At 37.5% G+C, this 18,385-nt stretch overlaps 3 protein-coding genes across 4 annotated transcripts; 2 read left to right on the plus strand and 1 right to left on the minus strand.

Annotated features, from left to right (window-relative positions):
* The first annotated feature begins 1,650 nt into the window (after positions 1 to 1,650).
* LOC117620595 lies at positions 1,651 to 2,907 on the plus strand. Its single transcript, XM_034350716.1, has one exon. It carries the CDS (start codon positions 1,889 to 1,891, stop codon positions 2,702 to 2,704), a length of 816 nt encoding a protein of 271 aa, XP_034206607.1. The 5' UTR covers positions 1,651 to 1,888; the 3' UTR covers positions 2,705 to 2,907.
* Positions 2,908 to 9,696: 6,789 nt separating this feature from the next.
* LOC117616192 (protein LAZY 1-like) lies at positions 9,697 to 11,482 on the plus strand. The gene is made up of 3 exons (XM_034345438.1): positions 9,697 to 9,772; positions 10,254 to 11,056; positions 11,174 to 11,482. The coding sequence occupies exons 1-3, from the start codon at positions 9,697 to 9,699 to the stop codon at positions 11,480 to 11,482; spliced, it is 1,188 nt and encodes a 395-aa protein (XP_034201329.1).
* A 1,004-nt stretch (positions 11,483 to 12,486) lies between these two features.
* LOC117614972 (sphingosine-1-phosphate lyase) lies at positions 12,487 to 17,931 on the minus strand. Of its 2 annotated transcripts, XM_034343927.1 has the most exons (15): positions 17,382 to 17,931; positions 17,233 to 17,278; positions 16,716 to 16,867; positions 16,364 to 16,423; positions 15,564 to 15,788; positions 15,342 to 15,483; positions 15,078 to 15,128; positions 14,866 to 14,957; positions 14,173 to 14,299; positions 14,021 to 14,036; positions 13,793 to 13,900; positions 13,638 to 13,692; positions 13,367 to 13,513; positions 12,947 to 13,025; positions 12,487 to 12,825 (listed from the first exon to the last, which is right to left on the minus strand). In XM_034343927.1, exons 1-15 carry the CDS (start codon positions 17,579 to 17,581, stop codon positions 12,703 to 12,705), a joined length of 1,623 nt encoding a protein of 540 aa, XP_034199818.1. In that variant the 5' UTR covers positions 17,582 to 17,931; the 3' UTR covers positions 12,487 to 12,702. The 2 variants fall into 2 exon arrangements, with proteins under 2 accessions (XP_034199818.1, XP_034199819.1); XM_034343928.1 differs by lacking the exons at positions 17,233 to 17,278; positions 17,382 to 17,931 and adding an exon at positions 17,069 to 17,208.
* Positions 17,932 to 18,385: the final 454 nt, after the last annotated feature.

Genomic DNA, 18,385 nt, shown 5'->3' on the forward strand with positions numbered 1-18,385 from the left:
TGATCTCATGGTGTTATTCCTTTCGAAACAATAGGTCATGAACTGAAATCAGAACGAATATCCAAAACTTATTTACCGATCTTGTCTTTACACTCGCAACACTCCATCTCATCTTCCATCACTTCAACCATATGTTCTACATCACTATCAATTGGTAAGTTTTGATCATGCGCCCTCAGGAAAAAAAATAGAAGTACTTTGGTCCACTTGAGTCAATCTATTTCTTCATTTGTCCTTAAAATTGCCCTGATTGAAACTACAAACATAAAATTCACGAAATTGAAAATATATGGACTCGGCAGTAAAATCGAAAAACTATAAGGGCCAAAAGTAATCTTTTATCTTCATTTTTTGTTGTTGAAAAAAGGCCCGTTATGATTTTAACAGCTGTCATCAAATAGTGTTCTTTTAAGAAAAGAAAAAAAATATTAGCCGTTGATCTGTTTTTACTAAGTTCCAACGAATGAGATTCAAGGGGGAAAGGAAAGGATATAGGAGAGAAGATCCTATTCAATCCCCTCCGTAGCCACGCCACCTCAATTGACGCCTCCAATAGTACTTCTGGTCGGGTGTCCAATTGTCCTTATCCTCGGCGCGGTTGCTGAAATGACTCTTTTACCCATAAAGTAAAAAGTTACATCTAGCTCTGTGACAAAAAGGATCAAAACCCAGATAAGGGCAGTCCCGTCACAATGGCGACGGGGCAGGTAAACCTTTCCAATTCATTCAAACTGCAATACAAAGCCACGCGCGGAGATAAAGTGGTGACCAATCGAGCATTCAAAAGTTTATTTTCCCTGGATAATACACGTTTGACATCTGTAGCCCCCATCATATTTATTTGGATGCATATATATCCTATGACTTTGTCTTTTCTCTTGACTTAATCAGATTTAGCAAGCAAAGTTGCGTTTAATGTTTGCATACTTTTATGTTAGTGCCCACTATTTTGTTAAATAAAGGAAAACATAAATGGCTTACTAATTAATTAAACAGTTCAAATTGTTGAGGAGAGGAATGGCGCCCGATTAATCCACATGTTTGATTATTTTTGTGTAGATATCGACTACAAACCAGTTATCTAAAATTCACAAAAGAAACCACATAAACATGATAATAATAAATAAACTTCATTTTTATACTTATGGGACATGTCTCTTATCATTTTCATCTTCTTTATTTTCGAACACTTCATCTAAGAGACAACATCAATTAATGATTTTTTGTGATTTAAACACAAATTGATACACGTGAAGGAATGAGAAAAATATTAAATAACTTATTTAGAGTGTCATGGACAACTCCGTATTGACAACGTCTCATGAAACTAAGCGTAAGCGAATTGACTATCATGTGGTTAACCGTAGGCCAGTAACTAGCTTATGCTACCAATTGATCGACTGGTACCATGTTTGTAAATGCAAATGATGCGAATTAGTAGAGTAAGAAACTGCAACACGAGTCCAGATGATATAATTTCATTTACTGGTACCGCGTTCACAAGTTGCCCCTATCAAATATTCATTGTTACAAAAATATTTAATAATTGATCCTCTTGTAAAGCATTGAAGGGTGTCACTGTAATTTATCCAAAAGAAGAAACACCACGAAACGCGCCCCCGCGCGTACAGAAAAGCTAGTTAACCTGAAAAACAAGGAACGGTGACCTCTCTGCTCTGCTCGACGTACTACTGTCCTGCCTTGACAGCCCACTCTTCTTTTCAAAGCAAAAATATAAAAATTAATTGAGAAACCCCCACCACTATTCATCACCCTCTCTCTCTCTCTCTCTCCCTATCTCTCTAAAGTTTTCATCTTTTTCCCAAAATCCCTACCCAGCTTCATCACCTACCACTCTCTCTTCCACACAAGCAAATCATCAAACACCATGAAGATAAAGAACAAAGGCAAAGTGCACCCATCTCCTTCTTCTTCCTCCTCCTCCTCATCCTCCTCTGATGGGTTTGTTCTCTCTGTGCTTCAGCTCCTCCCAGCTGCCATTTTAGCTCTGGCCTCGGTCCTCTCCCTCGAGGACCGCGAGGTCTTGGCTTACTTGATAACCCGGTCCATGAAAACCACCCCCAATATTTCTACGATCCCGGCCCAAGACCCCAAGAAGAAATCTTCCAAGAAAGGCCCCAAGTCCACCAGCGCCAGCACCCACCAGCCCCCAATGTTCGATTGCGACTGCTTCGACTGCTACAGAAGCTACTGGTTCAAATGGGACTCTTCCCCCAACCGGGAGCTCATCCACCAAGCCATCGAAGCCTTCGAAGATCACCTGGCCAACGGCGAGAAGACCAAGAAGAACAGCGGCAGAGGCAAGAGAAGAGACAAGCTGAGCCGCCGCGAGGCCCCCAAACCGGTCGATGTTGCTGCCCAAGATTCTATCTTTCTGGAAGAGAAAGACCAAGTTTCACATGAGCTTGCCGTTGAAAGCTCTGCTTCTGCTCTGTTGCCGGAAAACGACGTGGTTTTGATGGGTTCCAATGAGAAAGCGGATGGGGTCGAAGAAAATGACGCAAAAGTGGAAGACTTGGGCGCAGAGGTTAACTTAGAGCCTCCGGAGACGGCGGATGACGTGGCGATGATTGCACGGACGGCGTCGGCGAGCACCCACAGGGGATTGGCCAGGAAAGTGCTGCCGGACGTGTTGGGCCTGTTTAATTCTCGTTTGTGGAACCTTTGGAGTCCGAATGTCTAGCTTCCAATAAAAAAAGAAAAAAGAAAAGGAAAATCTCTAAATTTCTTTTATTTCTTTAATTTTTCGAGCCTCAAAAAAAGAGAAAGAGAAAGAGAACCAAAGTATTATATTTTTGGTGGGTTAGGTTATTTTGGTGCTCGAATATTAGGTATGTCCCTACGCCCTCCTTCCCTCCGAAATGAAAATGTTCATTTCTTTTTTTCTTTTTTTCTTTTTTTCTTTTTTTCTTTTTTTCTTTTTGGCATGGAAATATCTTAATTTTTGCTTAGAAACCAAGCTTTTACATATAGCTTTCTGATTTGGTGGCGATATTTTGGATTTGTGAGGTAGTGGGCCAATCGCTTTCGAGTTTTAGGGAGTTTAGTGATGATTAAATTAAAGGAATTAGGATTATAACACTAAAAATGGGTTAATGATGATATTTGCTTTTGTTTTTTTATTCGGGTTCTTCGTTTTTGAATGTCAAAGGATGCGGTTTTCTATGCTTTTTTTCCTTTCGATTCCTTTCGGCTGGAAATTTCCCATAAAAAGTCTAATAATTCATATACCCTTCCATTTTATATTTTCCCAAGGCCACTACTAATATGGGGTTAGGTGCCCTATGTTTCTCTGACATCTAGCCCTACAAAAAGCAACTTAGAAAACCGAAATTGCCCCTTTCTCCCTCTCTACCAACAATCGGATGCAGTCTCGTTTTCTCTTTTAGGGCAATCTTGTCCTGCAATAAAAAGTTGTTATTTTCGAGATGGTACTTCCGTGAAAATGAGCCATAGAAATTTCGTTTGTTTCATGAAATTATAGAAACAAGATGAACAATGTAGACATGTGAGTCGTGTTCTTGCGTGAGGCTGAATTGTCTGGTTGTATTTTGTTAGTTTTGAGAAGGACAAATGTTGGGTTGGGTTGGGTTTACATATGAATGAATGAATGAAGATGGGGTTATGGACAAGGAGATCAATAGTGAGGGGTCAGGACACACAAGTTCCTCTCCTGTTACAAGAAATGACAGTTGCCAGGGGTGAGGACCACTGGTAGTTGTTTAACTTTAGGGTTATTTACACCAATGTCTCTGGAAATTACGGTCAAATTTCACATTGCCTGTTCATATTTAAAATGGCCCACTTGGGCTTTTCCAACCAATTTGGGGCTAAACTCAAATTTCCCCCCTAACAAAAAGTATCTATTTGGGTTTTGTCCGGACTCAAACAATTTTTTCTCTTGACCCTCCGGACTTAAATTTTAAGTTAGCAACTTTATTAAATTGTTTAAGAATGATTTAAGTCTAATATTTTTTTTATGGATAACTTTTCTTTATTTAATCTTTTTAAATAACTTCATAATTATTTTTTTGAATAATTTGACCTAAAAAATTGAAATTCCACAAATGTAATTTTATTCCAAAAGAAAATACACAACATAATTCCAAATTCACTGTACTTGCACTAGCTTCAGAAGAACGTTGTGTGGAAAACTCATTTATATCATTCCACTTAGGGCAATGTTTTAAGATTTTCCAAGCATGACACAGCTTGAAAAGGCCTATTTAGAGGCTTATTATCATTAAGAAAGATCATTTTCGCATACATGTCCTATGCATGAAAAAATAAATTTAAGTTTGGAGTTGAATAAAATTACAACTATAAATTTAAAACTTTAATAAGAATGGGTACTTACCGCATCATGTAGATTTGAGCCATTTTGTGGGTTCGTATTGACCTTAGTCAAGCATGCCTTCTAAAGAGAACACTGTTAGTTGATAGTCTTGAATCGAGAAGCAATGGCTTGGTATGTTCATCGCTTGGGTCCACTAATGGCCGGATAATTTTCCAGAAACTTTTGATATACACGCTGCCAAAATGTGTCGCTTGCTTGATTGGTGCCAATAGCCTCATCTTAACTGACGAAAACCCACCCTTTGCATAATGCCTCATCTTCTTCGGGCCTCCAGTTCACACCTCTTTGAGATTTTGTGGACATCTTCAACAAGACTGAAAAAAGATTGATGAAATTAACAAAGGAAAAATAAATTGAGAAATAGAAAAAATATTTTTGGTAGATTATTTGAGAAATGGGTGGGTATTTATAGAGTTTGGAGTGGGTTTTAGGGTTGGATCTAATTCAGAATAATTTAAAATATTATTTTGAAAGTTGGATTTTTTTTATTATTTATTTTTTTATTTACAGTTTAAATAGCTTAGATTTAATCTAGATCGTTAATTTAGGTTACTATTGGAAGTCATGTGGGGCCCACATAAGCTTCCTTGCACATGGGCTACGTCGGTTTAGTGGGCTCCACCTCCACATAGATAAGAATGCATTTAATGATATGTTTTATTTTTATTTTTTTAAATTAGTTTTAATAATTAGAATATTTAATTATATTCTTATCGACGTGGATGTGGGCTCTACTTGCCATGTCACCTCCTCAATTGGTGGATAATGATCCATGTGTATGAGATTACAAAAATACTTCTGCCACGTCATCATAGTTAATAGACTTTTGAACAGAGTTGACGGCAGGTGGTAAAGTGGGTTGTCAAACTACGGTCAAGCAAGATAAGTGGGCGACTTTAACTTTGGGGTAATGTGAGATTTGACCGTAGTTTCCAGAGCATTAATATAGATAAGCCTTTAATGTATTGTTAATCTGATCCATTAGAGGCCCAAATTTATGTTAAAGAGTTCAAAAATTAGTGTGGAGGACCAATTAGAAAGAAACAAACGAATACCAAATAAACAATGTTGTTCTTGAATTGGTAAACAAATCTACCACCAAATGCACAATCCTTTGTTATTATAGGCCCACTATTATTAAATAATGCTAAACTCTAGATGACATATTTTCAATAAAGTTTTTCTAGTGCTTGTAGATGTTGGCTTTGTTGAAGAATGATGCACAGGTCACTGAATTTAGGTGGTAAGATTACAAATGGTCTCGTTAAACTAAAGTACTTTATTATGTAATTTAACAAAAGTACTTACTAGTTTTATATTATTATAATTATGTTCTAATTTACGGGAAGGAGACTGAACTCAGGTTTGAAGAACGGATATATTGCCTTAGCTAAGTGGCCAAACCCACGTCTACAAGTAATTAGTTTAAAGTGGATATATATTGGCACAAATAATAGTTTATAAGCATTTGATTATGAGATTTACAATTGTGGAGAAAACGAAAATTGAAGTGAAGTGTCGTTTAAAATCTAAACCCAACTCCGTTTCAGTTAGCCCCTTGGGCAACTGGGTCCAAATACCATCAGGAGGCCTCTTATTCTTGATCCACAAAAGAGGAAGGAACAAAGTAGAATTTCTTTATATCAAATGGGGTATAAGAGAAAATGGAAATAATAAAGTTCAAACCAAAAAAAAAAAGGAAAAAAAGTTGAAGAGAGGGAGAATCTCTTCATTCCTTGAGTTGTTTCTGGCAATGGAGGGAGGGTCAAACCTAGAAAGATGATTTTATCATTTCACCCATATTTTCAATTGAGCTGTGAGAAGATTAAGAACAACAGTGAGCTGTATGATATTCTAATTTTGAGTGAGTAGCTTCATGGCTCTGAGCTCTGAACCATGAAGTGGTTATTTTCATTTAGACTTAACCATTAAAGCTGATTCTAAAGCATCAAATCTTGGTTGTTTCAATGGTTCTATCTATCTATCTATCTAGTAGTACTAGTAGTTACCCTATCTTTTTCATAACAAAAGTTGATCAAATAAGAATGAATGTGTCGACACTGAAAATCTGCAATTGATGATCGAAGTACTAGGAGATGTCAACGAAATTAACTTGGCTTAAATGAGGACAATGCAGCAAGTTCATTTTAGATAACCTGCTAAGATCATGAGGTTTGTAAATTAATCACCATCCTTTTCAATCCACAAAGTGAAGAAAGAGTTGAAGGCATGGAGACAAACAACGCCGTCCAAATAACAAAATGCATTTCGTATCACACTCAAACAGGGACAGTGGGACTTTTTTGGTAGGTGCTTTCAGGAAAAATGATTAAAAAGAGGTCGAGTGGGGATGTGGATGGGGCTCTGTATTTTATGTATTTTTTATTTTTTGTGTCTCCTTGAGATCTGGTTCCCCTCATGACAGTAGCAGAAAAATTCTCCACCACTTCGTATTTTAGCTGCATGTAGGCTTCCCAAGAGATAGAAGAGAAGTTCACTTGGGGCCCTGCAGCCTTGGACAATGCCATCTTTTTCAAACATTTATGTGGAATACTTTCATTTTCCAGAGCAACTTATTTGCTTTGTCGGCGGCACAGATTATTAGTTGTGTTGTGCATGAGCAGCCAGCACTCAGTCACATAAATATACAGTAGAAATAGAGGTCTTGTTTTGTCCTCAACAAGTCACATGATCATCCCAACTTCTTAATTACTTCACTGATCTAGCAGCATAGTTTCAAAACGACCATTTGATATTTTAGTCTCCGCTTTGTTGGAGGAGATGGTGACTTCAAATCTCACGAACAAAAGTCGTTAACTCGAGAAATAATAAAGACTATGAGGTCTAAGACATGTCACAAGAAAAACCCTATTGAAGGAAACATGTATATAGTTATAGCAGGTATATTTAGTTGTTTTTTTGGGTCGTAATCATGGATTTCATTCAAAAGCAACTCTCAGAGCATACAGAAGTTGAGATTACAAAAGCAATACAAAATAAACCTATCCCACAAACCCCATTCTTCTGATTACTCATTGTCAAGTACTGTTCTATCCAGCTTTATAAGATAACCTACGTATTAAACAGATGAATCAGAGCACCGTTTTGGGAATTATTATCATAAAAAAAAGAATCAGCCACTATCATCAACAGTTACCCGATCCACGGCCATGGCCCCTGCTATTCAAAAAATCTTATCAACCAGTAAAGTGGAATCTCAACATATCATGTAGATGGAAATAAAACATAAGGAGACTGCCAATCTAACAGTAGCGCAATTATTTGTGATTGATATCCACTCTACCCCTATTTATAAACATTTTCAATCAATCTGAAAATATATCTTGGAATTTTTCAAGGGTTTTGTTTGTGCCACAGAAAAAATTAACATAATCATTGAAAGAGAACATTAACCCTTCTTAAGCTTTTTCTCTAGCTTCTTAAGCTTTTTCTCTAGCTTGCTGGTACCTATGCGTAGATTAGACAAAGATGCGTCTGGACATTAAGAGAGCACAATGGCTAGATGCCTCTAGGCTCTAGAGATGATCTTATCCGTTATCCCCACTTGATTTTGTTCATGTTGCCACAGACCATAGAATACAGAGGCAATGGAAAAGAAACAGACCAAGTTTGCATCCATCATTTTCACAGAAACAAATTCTTCTACTTCTACAAACATATAAAGATTCTTCAATGAAATTATTGTCCCTTGATTAATCATTTATCAGTTATTAGTATTACTGAAATTGCACAAAAATGCGTTTTCTTTGGTTCCTATCAAGGACGCTTCTGTTAGACTGTTACCTTTGTCTCTAAGCCCTCAAACCCTTTAGTTTTTATCAGCTCCTTCTTATTCATATATGTAGATGCTCGCGGAACTTTTCCAGGACAAAACGGCCCCGTTCCACATGCACATTTCTGACTCTGAGAGTGAACACGTTTCTAATGAAAACGATATTTGCAAGTACTTGAACATGAATGGTTAATAATGAGGGAGGACAACTTGATAACATGTGGCAACCTTGCCATCTCATGAGTCATGTCAAAAGGTTTCAGGAATATTGACGAGATAAAAGACTTTATGCAGGAACCTTTTTTTTCTTGTTCTTTTTCTAATAAATCTTGTGCCAGAATGATGGTGAAAAATGAATGTCATTGCCTGCAAAAGCACTGAAAACACCTTGAACTAGTTTATAAGACCGGCTAGAACTATCAAACAGAAAACATGACAGCAGTGGAAGATGTGAAGACAGACCTGCATTAAATCACCAATCCCATCAAAGCTTATAAGCTGATATCCTCGAAACATGGTAGAATATGGGATTTTTTTGGAGTTCAATGGTAAATTGATTGCAAACAGCAAAAGAAAAAAAGTTTAACCAAAGGAAGATACTTGTTAAAAGCAATCCCAGTTTATCATAGTTTATCAGCTAAGCTCTTTCGGTAAGAACTCCACCTGTGGACCTACCAACAGTAGAGAGTCCGACTTTTTGTGTCCCCAGAGAAAGAAGATCAACTTAATTGTCAAATTATATGTTTGGCTCCATTGAGGTCCGACAAAATATCCCTTGCAGTCCCTACTGTTCAATCTAGGGTCTTGGCACAAGTTCCTAGTAAAATAACAAAGTAGTAGAAATTATTAGACGAAACTTACTTTGTTATCCTCTGCCCAAAGCATGTGCATGATGAACATGTCAGCGTGGAAAGCCCAAATGTAACATGGTACTCCTGATATGGGCATGTTTTTCAAAACAGGACGTGCACAGTTGCATCGGAAAACACCACATCCAGAAAACAGAAGACATAGCAGATATACATGTGTATGTGTGTGTGTAGATATACATGTTTTTCAAAACATGTGCACAACACATCAACACTGTGTATACTGAAAGACGTGTAATTATGCACCAAATGATCATAAAATATAAACCAGATAACAATCAATCTCACACAATAAACATATCTGCATGACTGGGTTGGTGGTCCGGGACCCACTTGCCATTTGTCCACTTGATTTGATCTTAACAAAGAATAGCCAGCCCAAGTTTGTAACTATCTGTGTGTACTCCTCCGCTCACCTGCTCTTCAGAGCCTGGAGGCTTTCAGGTGGCATTTGACATCTTCTTCATAAATAAGCATTAAGACTACCTATGAAAAGAAGCTCCTCTGTCAACCTCTCCTAGGAAAAGAATTGGATCAAAGATCTCAAGTGTTCTAAACAAGATCATAAGATGAAGGTAAGAAAAGCCTATTCTCTTATTATCCTTTAGATAAGCTAAAACTGTTTCAACTAATCTATAATTTGATCTTGCATGCCAATGTTGCAGTTACTAGGTTGGATTCATCGTAAGTTTCGGCAGAATAGCAACGAGCCATTTAAAGTTTTTGTCATTGGTAAGTCGTGTGGTGCCTTATGCCTTTCTCCTATGCATTCCTGTATAACTGCAGTTTACCAAAAGAATGGCAGAGAACATCACTTTGGGTTCTGATGATGCACAGCAAGTTTGGGAATCAACCAGATAAATCATTTCATTCCTGAAAGACGGTACAGGATGCAACTAAGACTTTGTCTGCCTAATAAAAGAAATTAGTTTCGACCAAAAAAAAAATAAAAGAAATTAGTCTGAACAAGGATTTTGTGAAATACAGTAGTTTCCCCATTGCATGGTTTGTAATACTAGAACAGAACATCCCCAAAATAAATCACATGAAGTACATATGCTTAACAGCTTGGGAACCGAAAGACTAATATGTACTTAGAAATCATAAGATCATTATTAGAGACAGAGAGGTTTGTACCGATATGCAGTGGGAGAATCTCTTTTCTTGCTCAATCTGAGTCTCATCCAAGTTTACATATTCTTCTTTGTGTCAGAGAATTCTTGTGCTTGTCTTTCAGGGCAGCCATCTCTCGATGATCAACAATGCTATCCTAAGCCAAACTGTGGCACAAAGCCCTTTAAACAAACCCAGAGAGACCAGCACCTTCGGAAGTCTTTCAACGGTCTAGAGGCAGCCAGGGCAGAAGAAGAATATTATGAAGATGAATCATCTGCTGCAGCATCTGAGCTCTTCCATGGCTTCCTTGCAATTGGTACCCTTGGCTCAGAGCAAGTCATCACGGAACCATCAACTCCAACACTAGCCATCTCTGTGGAGAACATAACTGAAAAAGAGACTGAGGTCACAGAGAATGAATTGAAGCTCATCAATGATGAATTGGAGAAAGTCCTGGCAGCTGATTCAGCTAAAGATGAGATTTGCAATGATTCATCTGGAAGAAACAGCCATGTTAGCAATGGAAGAAGTAGCCATGGTAGCACCATCACACTAAGTGGCAAGACACTGGAACGCTCAGAGAGCAATGGGATTAATGGAACCACAGTGTGCCCACTCCAGGGATATCTTTTTGGGTCAGCATATGAATTGTCAGAAACAACAACAGTGGCAAAGAAGGAACACAGGACATCTCTTGGCGAGCTGTTTCAGAGGACTAAATTGGCAGAGGAGATTTCTGGACCGAAATCGGCCAAGGAGGAGAAGCGAGCAGAGAAGGAAGCTGAAAAGTCTGCCATGCACTTGATGAAAAAGAAGCTCAAGAAAAAAATGCTTTATGCTTCTTCTCGCAGCTCTGGTGGACCAGCAGATCCTTCCTCAGCAGAAACAAAACTGAATAAGGTACCTCTGATCAAACATTGTGCATGCCTTTCAGACTTTTCACATCAAAAGAGTAATGTGAACTAAATTAGACCATATAGTCCTGGCTCATGGCTATGGTGTGTGTGTGGCTTGCAGATCCTTCACATGTTCCACAGAAAAGTTCACCCTGAAACCTCATCTGCTGAGCATAAAACTGGTAAGTACCATAAGAACGAAAACAAGAAGAAAACAAGCAATGATGGGGCTTACAACAGTGGAGATCAGGTGCTTCCAGATGAAGACATCATGCTATATCCTGAACGAGGCTTCTCCTTGAAGCAGAGCATGCGGCGCTACAAGAGTCAATCAAACCCACCGCAATTCGCGCTTAGCAGCATTGATTCAAATGAGAACAGGGAGCACTGGATCAAAACAGATGCAGACTGTAAGTACACTCTGCACTAAGCTCTTAATGTAGTATTTGGTGCCTCAATGCCTTTACTTAACAATGAACACTAAAATGAATCAAGTTTTACATTAACTGTGAATCAAAGTTTTCCCTATTCTTTAGACCATCCTAATTCTTGTGTTGTGTTGTGTTTGCTGTAGACTTAGTCTTGGAGCTGTGAAAGGTGAAAGGAAGAAGATGGCTTTCCAGTTGGGTTTTCAAATTAATTGTGAAGCTTGATCAGTAAGAAAGAAGTGATTATAGTTGCTGTTTGTAAGAGTGAGATTTTACTTTGTTGGTGTTACTTGGTAGTGTTGGCATTTGCCAATAATGATCAAATTAAAGAGCATCTGAAGAAGAGATAAATAAAAAGAGGCGCTCAGTCCTCTTATAAATCTATCTGATTGGTGAATGTAAAATATGTAAGATCGTGTACTTTGGCTGGTCATCGTATTTCAACAATTACCAGAAATTTTGAAATATATTTTTATACATCCTTTTATTATCATCATCTTCATCATCATAAAATAAACAGAAATATATGCTCATAAACGATGACTTTAATTTAAAGCGGTTACCAGACTTGTATTATCATCATCTTTCCAGACCTGTATCAAGTTGATTAGGCATAATCTGATATTAATCCGAACTTCAATTGGGACATGAATTTTGTATTTGCTTAACCCAAACTCGAGATAAAACTCAGCTCTAACAAGTTGAACCCAATAGACCAAGACTTCAAGCAAACACCTAAACTCAGCTTGAGTTCAAATCCCTATGGCACCTTAGACATTCGCTTGTATTTTTATTTTTATTTTTAAAAACTCAGCTAGGGTTGATATTTGGCACTTGGTCCTACAATATTTGGGTTTTTTTTTTTCTTTCTCTCTTGTAGCAATTTTCTTTTTCTTATGAATTACCGCTACAAAGTAGAAAATTTACCCTAACAATAATTGCAATGGACGGGATTGAAGTAGGTTTAAAAGAAACATAACCTATATAAGCAGTTAACAATTGTGGAGGCTCAATAAAAAGTTGTTAATGAGCAGCAAATGATCACAAAATACACGTATATATCGTGGATTTAGACAATGTATCCTCAAATCAAACCCGAGGCAAGAACATCAAGTAATATTGGAGAAAATCAACGAATGGATTTTCATTTTTCTTTTAACTTGTGGTCTTTTCAAAAACAACATTTTTCTTACAACTTGACCAAAGAATTTGGAGAGCACCACTAGCATGTACCGTCCATGTAATTTACCAACAGCTCCTGAACCGTACCTCTATCTGGCATCCTCCCCGCAGCACCATAAATGGGAGCGAGCCCTCCGCTTATAGGACCCGGATTTTCTTTAACCTGAATGATGTCACGTCACAGTTAATAAAAATACACATAAATGGTTTTTGGTACACAGTAAAGGGATGTAATCAAATGGTAGATATGGTCTGGTATTTTGCTAAGTTCAAAATCAACTTACAGTTTTCACAGATTCCGTTAGATCCCTGAGAAAGTCATCAATAATTGGTACATGTTGAAGCGTCACGCAGATATGAATGCTGAGTCAAGCATAATAAACAAAACAAATAAGTTTCATGAGCATGAATTCGTGAACTAATCATGAAGACAGCAACTGAGCACAAGCCATTTCTGTCATTCACTAAAACAGAATACCTTCCCACAAAAATCATCCATCCAATTCACATTGAAAGCCTCCCCTTATTTGACACCCCATAATAGTAAATTAGACAATCTACTTGTCACTAGTGGTGGATACTTTTTGACATGGGAAAAAGAAAGGAGGCTATAGCCTACTATGACTTTGTGCATAACTTTTTATTTATTTATAAGAAGACGTATGTGCACATGCAGCCACGTGAACAAACACACAACAGCCTACCTGTTAGGTCTTTGCAATGCATTCAAATGCCAGCCTTTAGATGACATGATATCATTTACTTCAAATATGTCAACAACATCAGACCCCAATGCCACAACTGTCATGTCTGGCCTTCCAATGACAAACAACTCGGGAATTTCCTCTATCCTGCACACAAAGATTATCAAAAGATCGATACCCCTGTTTGCAATCCCCAAAGGAAAACAAAAATAACCAAACAAATAAGACACCCTTTTCAGACGGAGAAGAAGAAAAGAAGAGAAAACAATACCTTTTCTGAAGTCTTTTTGATACTTCCATGATCTTTTTTGTGTTTTCCAAGTACCCTACAGAATGTTGGAATGTAATGGAACATAATCAGCCACAAGCCAAGAATTTGCTGAAAATATTTAGATTAGTAGAAACGTCTGGCCAATACGTTCTTACCTTCCTCCCCCAAAGATATCATAGATGCCCAAGCCCCAGCAATCAAACTACCAGGTCTGCTTCCGGCAATGGTTGGAGACACATATAGCCCTCCTGACCACTCAGTAACTGCAAACCACAAAAATTGGCAATGATTATCGCATCAAAATTACATCAGTTCCAGCAACAAGACGGATGAACAATTCAGTTGACTGCCTGGATATTCATTTTTTTCTGATGAAAACTTACCGGCAACAAATTGATGCTGAGATGGAAATTAGAAAGCCATAAACCCAGCATTCCGATGAACCAATATGCAATGAAAACAAAAGCATATTAGGAAGGCTAAATCCAAATGCAAAGCAATGTTTTCTGAAAGTTTGACCAACACAATAGATAACCTTTCTGAGGTCATGGTTTCTGTACAGAACTACACTTGTTCCTTTAGGAGCCAACCCATATTTATGCACATCCGCTGATATTGATGTCACTCCTTTCACTGAAAAATCAAAGGGTGGAATTGGATACCTGAAAACAAACAGTTGAGAAAGATAAGTTAAAATAAGAAATTATAATTTCCAAAAAAGAACACCCATCTAATTTCAGGATATGTATATACATATATATACATATATACATATCCAAAAAGATGACATATGGACACCTACCAACTATTTTATACCATAAACTCTCTAATATCAAATTCTAAAAACAAGAACCATCTAATATCAATTAAAATTACCGAAGTGCCAACCTATACAAAGTAGTTACAGCTACCAATAGCTCTAAATTGTAAAACCAAGAGAATAAACTATGATTATCATGTGCAACATTAAACTCAACACATTCACTTAATCACCATACAGTAAAGGAAAATTGACCAATCTAATGTGGTTAGCAAATTTCAAATTCCTCAAGTTAACAGCATGGTACCTTCAAGGCTACAACTCATTAAGTTTTGGAACACAAGAAATTTAAAAGACTTGTAAAGTAGAGGACCATACTCCCAACAGTAAGACATCTACATGGAACACAATAAAATCAATTGCCAAAATTAGAAACAACTTTTGCTAGCAGAACCAACCCAGACATACCCAAGCTTATTAGCAAAAGGTAATACGAAGCCGCCAAGACAAAGATCAACATGGAGACAAATGTCGAAGCTTGAAGCCAAATGACCAAGCTCCTGTACAAGAAGTTCCGTATATTCTCAGTTCCAAGGTTCTTAAGATAAGAGAACATCACTAAAGCTAAATCATGTCATCTTCCAAAAATTTATCCATAAAAACCACCTATAAAAAAATACCTCAATCGGATCAACAATGCCATGAGGGAAACCAGGTGCAGATCCAACAATCTGCAGCATCACAAAAGTATAGGTCAGTTTAACTGGCAAACAGAGAACTTGAAGTTAGGAAAATCACCCTTGTTGCACAATGGGTTAAATGGAGATTTTTTTTTTTTCCTTTTTCTCTTCAGCTAATGAGAATAACAAAATTTTAATAGAATATATTATCAGAGATCCAGGGGAAAATATGAAAGGAGCAAAATCAATACATTAATTGCATACCAAAACGGTGTTTCTATTAATGTATCTTCTAATTGCTTTGACGTCTGCTTGAAATTCTTTATTTACAGGAACACGCCAGAGCTTGATGTTAAAATATTGTGCAGCCTTGTCGTATGCTGAGTGAGCAGATTCAGGTATTATCCTGCGCTTGAAAATAAAATAGGTTGCATTAATACTCTCCATGCTACAACAGTTAGTATTGATAAGTGTAACATGACATACATTTCAGGCTTTTTAATCCCCTTCGTGGTTTTCATATAATCTCGTGATGATTTCACAGCTAATAATATACTTTCAGTTCCTCCTGATGTCATGTTTCCACATATTTGTCCTCCAGAAGACTTCTTTTTACTTCCAAGCATTGCAGCAGTCATTGCAACCACTTCTGCTTCAAACCGTACCACACTCTGGAATACATCCATATGCAATGGATTGGTATGCGCAAACCTGAAAGCCAAATCCAAGCAAGTTCAAACAAGAGGTAAAACATGAATACATGGGAAGGGGTGGAGATTGGAGAGGAAGTGATCTTATCAGATATAATAAATATGGTACCCTAGCTATGAAGCAAAGAACTGTAACAGGCAATCTTGTCTTGGACACACATAACCCCGATGGTGTCAATGTAAACAATGTACCTGATTAAAACTTAGACATCTAAAGAAGTTGAATCATAAAGCCAGTGCAAACTCAATGCTTATACGAAAATCACCAATTCACCCACCCTTCTGATGTTTCAGTACTACAATTTTTATTTTTTTTTCTTTTTAGGCAGGGGTGGAGGGGATGCAAAGGAGTTTGGCATTCACTTGTTTGTGAAAACCCGGCACAAGTGTAGAATTTATCAGGAAACATTAAATGTAGAACCCTGTAATTATTTTTTCAGTGGTATAGCCCATTAATATATATGGGATATGGCTGTTTCTGCACCCCAAGTTCTAAGCAAAATAAGTTTAACACCCTAATAAGATTAGCAATAAGAAAAAGGCTATTCACAGGTGTAAAAAAAAAATCTTACTTACATTGAGCATGCCTCATTAATTAAAGAAAAATGTCCTTCACACTCACTTCCTCCAATGTAGCTGCAAACACGAACCAAGAAACAACCAGGCTCAAGCACAGAAATAGATACAATCTATAAAATCAAACACACACATGAGTGTGTTTTGCTTGTGCATGACAAAGATACAGAAGATCCCTCAACAAAGACTCAGGCCGTCAATCACATAGCCTTCCCCATGCAATTAATGGCCTGTGGTCATCCATGATATTCAGGATGTCTCACAATTGAAAATCCTATACGGACACACATATGTGTGTGTTGATAAGTAGTTCAACATTAATTTTCATAGTAACTAACAACTACAGACATACACTGCACCAGAGCATTTCCCTTGCCAAGCCACATCTTTTCTTTTCTCATCTTTCATTTGCTCTATGACTCCCACTCCCAACCCTGTGCTAGGCAATTCAGTTCTCCAACTTTCTCTTACAGATTTACCACCAGACTGTAACTTATCCACAACCTGCTTGTTTGACAACAACATCCACAAATTTGACAAATTGTTACCACCATGAGACATGCACTTAATTAAATATTAAACTATAAAACCTCGAAACCTTTCACGACTGGGCTATTTACTACACATCACCAGCCTCTGAACAAACGGCATTGAATGCTCATATTGCAAGAAATAAGAAAATGCAAAAGTCTCTGTCGCACTCACAGTCTCACACTGAATGCTTCCTCTTTTTCCTTCTCATCTCATTTATTGTCCAAAAATATTATATATTGGCGCCAGAAACAAACAAACAGATGCCACGAAATTAAAATTTGAAATAGAAAGAAACTGAACCGCATATGAAAGTTTATATACAAACAAACGCAGACCTTTTGTTTCTCAGCGTCGATGTAATTCTTCACGCCAGGAACCAACCTGTAATTGACAAAATCAAACAGAAATGAATAATTAAACCGGTGATATCTTAAATTAAGAAAGAAACAAGTAAACAGAAATGAGCATTCTACTGAAAGCTCACTTGACGAAGCTCATGAAGAACCCTAGCAGAGTGGCTTTGAGTCCGTTCTCGTGCAGGACTTGGAGAGCCGATTGAAGCATGGAAGCAACGAAGAGTGCGATAAGAGGAGCAGAAACCAGAACCAGAGGCTCGTATTCGGACAAGAATGAATTCGCGGAAGCTCTAACATCAAGCAGGAACGATTTCACAGAAGAATCCATGGCTGAACTGAAGAATCTGATTACAGTCCAAGACTACGTCGATGAATATTCAAAACCAGTAGAGAAAATTACGGACAGATAGTGAGGCTTGGTTGAAAAATTGTTATGGCGTAGAAGTAAGCGCTTTGGGTTTGGTTGGGTTGCGTAGCTTAGAGAGCTTCTTACCGAATGGAGGTTTTGGATTTTGGATTTTGGATTTTGGATTTGGATTATGCTTTGTTGGCGAAATTTCTGATTGTTCGATGCAAATGTTTTGTTGATGCGGGTGTGGACGAAGTGTGAAAGAAGAGACAAAGCGTTGAAATTCTTACAATTGGTCCGGCTGCCTTCTAGATCAGAACACCTTTTTTCTGTTTCATTTAATTGTGCTATTATGAATTAATTTGTAGCGACGCGACCTTTTTATAAATTAATATCACATGTGATATACTTCGACCGACTCTTTTATGAAATATATATACAAACTGCCCACGGTAAAAATGTATGAACAGTTAAAGTTGAGATTATACAAAATAATCACATTTTTTATTTCTAAAATTGATAAAATAAATTTTCTCACTATAGTTTAAAGGGTGATTTTATTGGCATCGCATTATTTGCTCTTTGCAGCCCACATTCTCTTTACACTCTATTAATTTTAGTAAAATTTGAAATTACTCACTACACCCCATTTTTCTTATTAAATCTCTCATGAACCTCATTTCCTAACTTACCTGTGTAAATCTCATCCCATATCAAACCCTACCCAATCCATATCAAACCCCACCCCATGGGCGGTCCCNCAACAAGGGCAAAGAGACAACC

Source organism: Prunus dulcis, chromosome 1 (genome assembly GCF_902201215.1).
Source record: "Prunus dulcis chromosome 1, ALMONDv2, whole genome shotgun sequence".
Lineage (NCBI taxonomy): Eukaryota > Viridiplantae > Streptophyta > Magnoliopsida > Rosales > Rosaceae > Prunus > Prunus dulcis.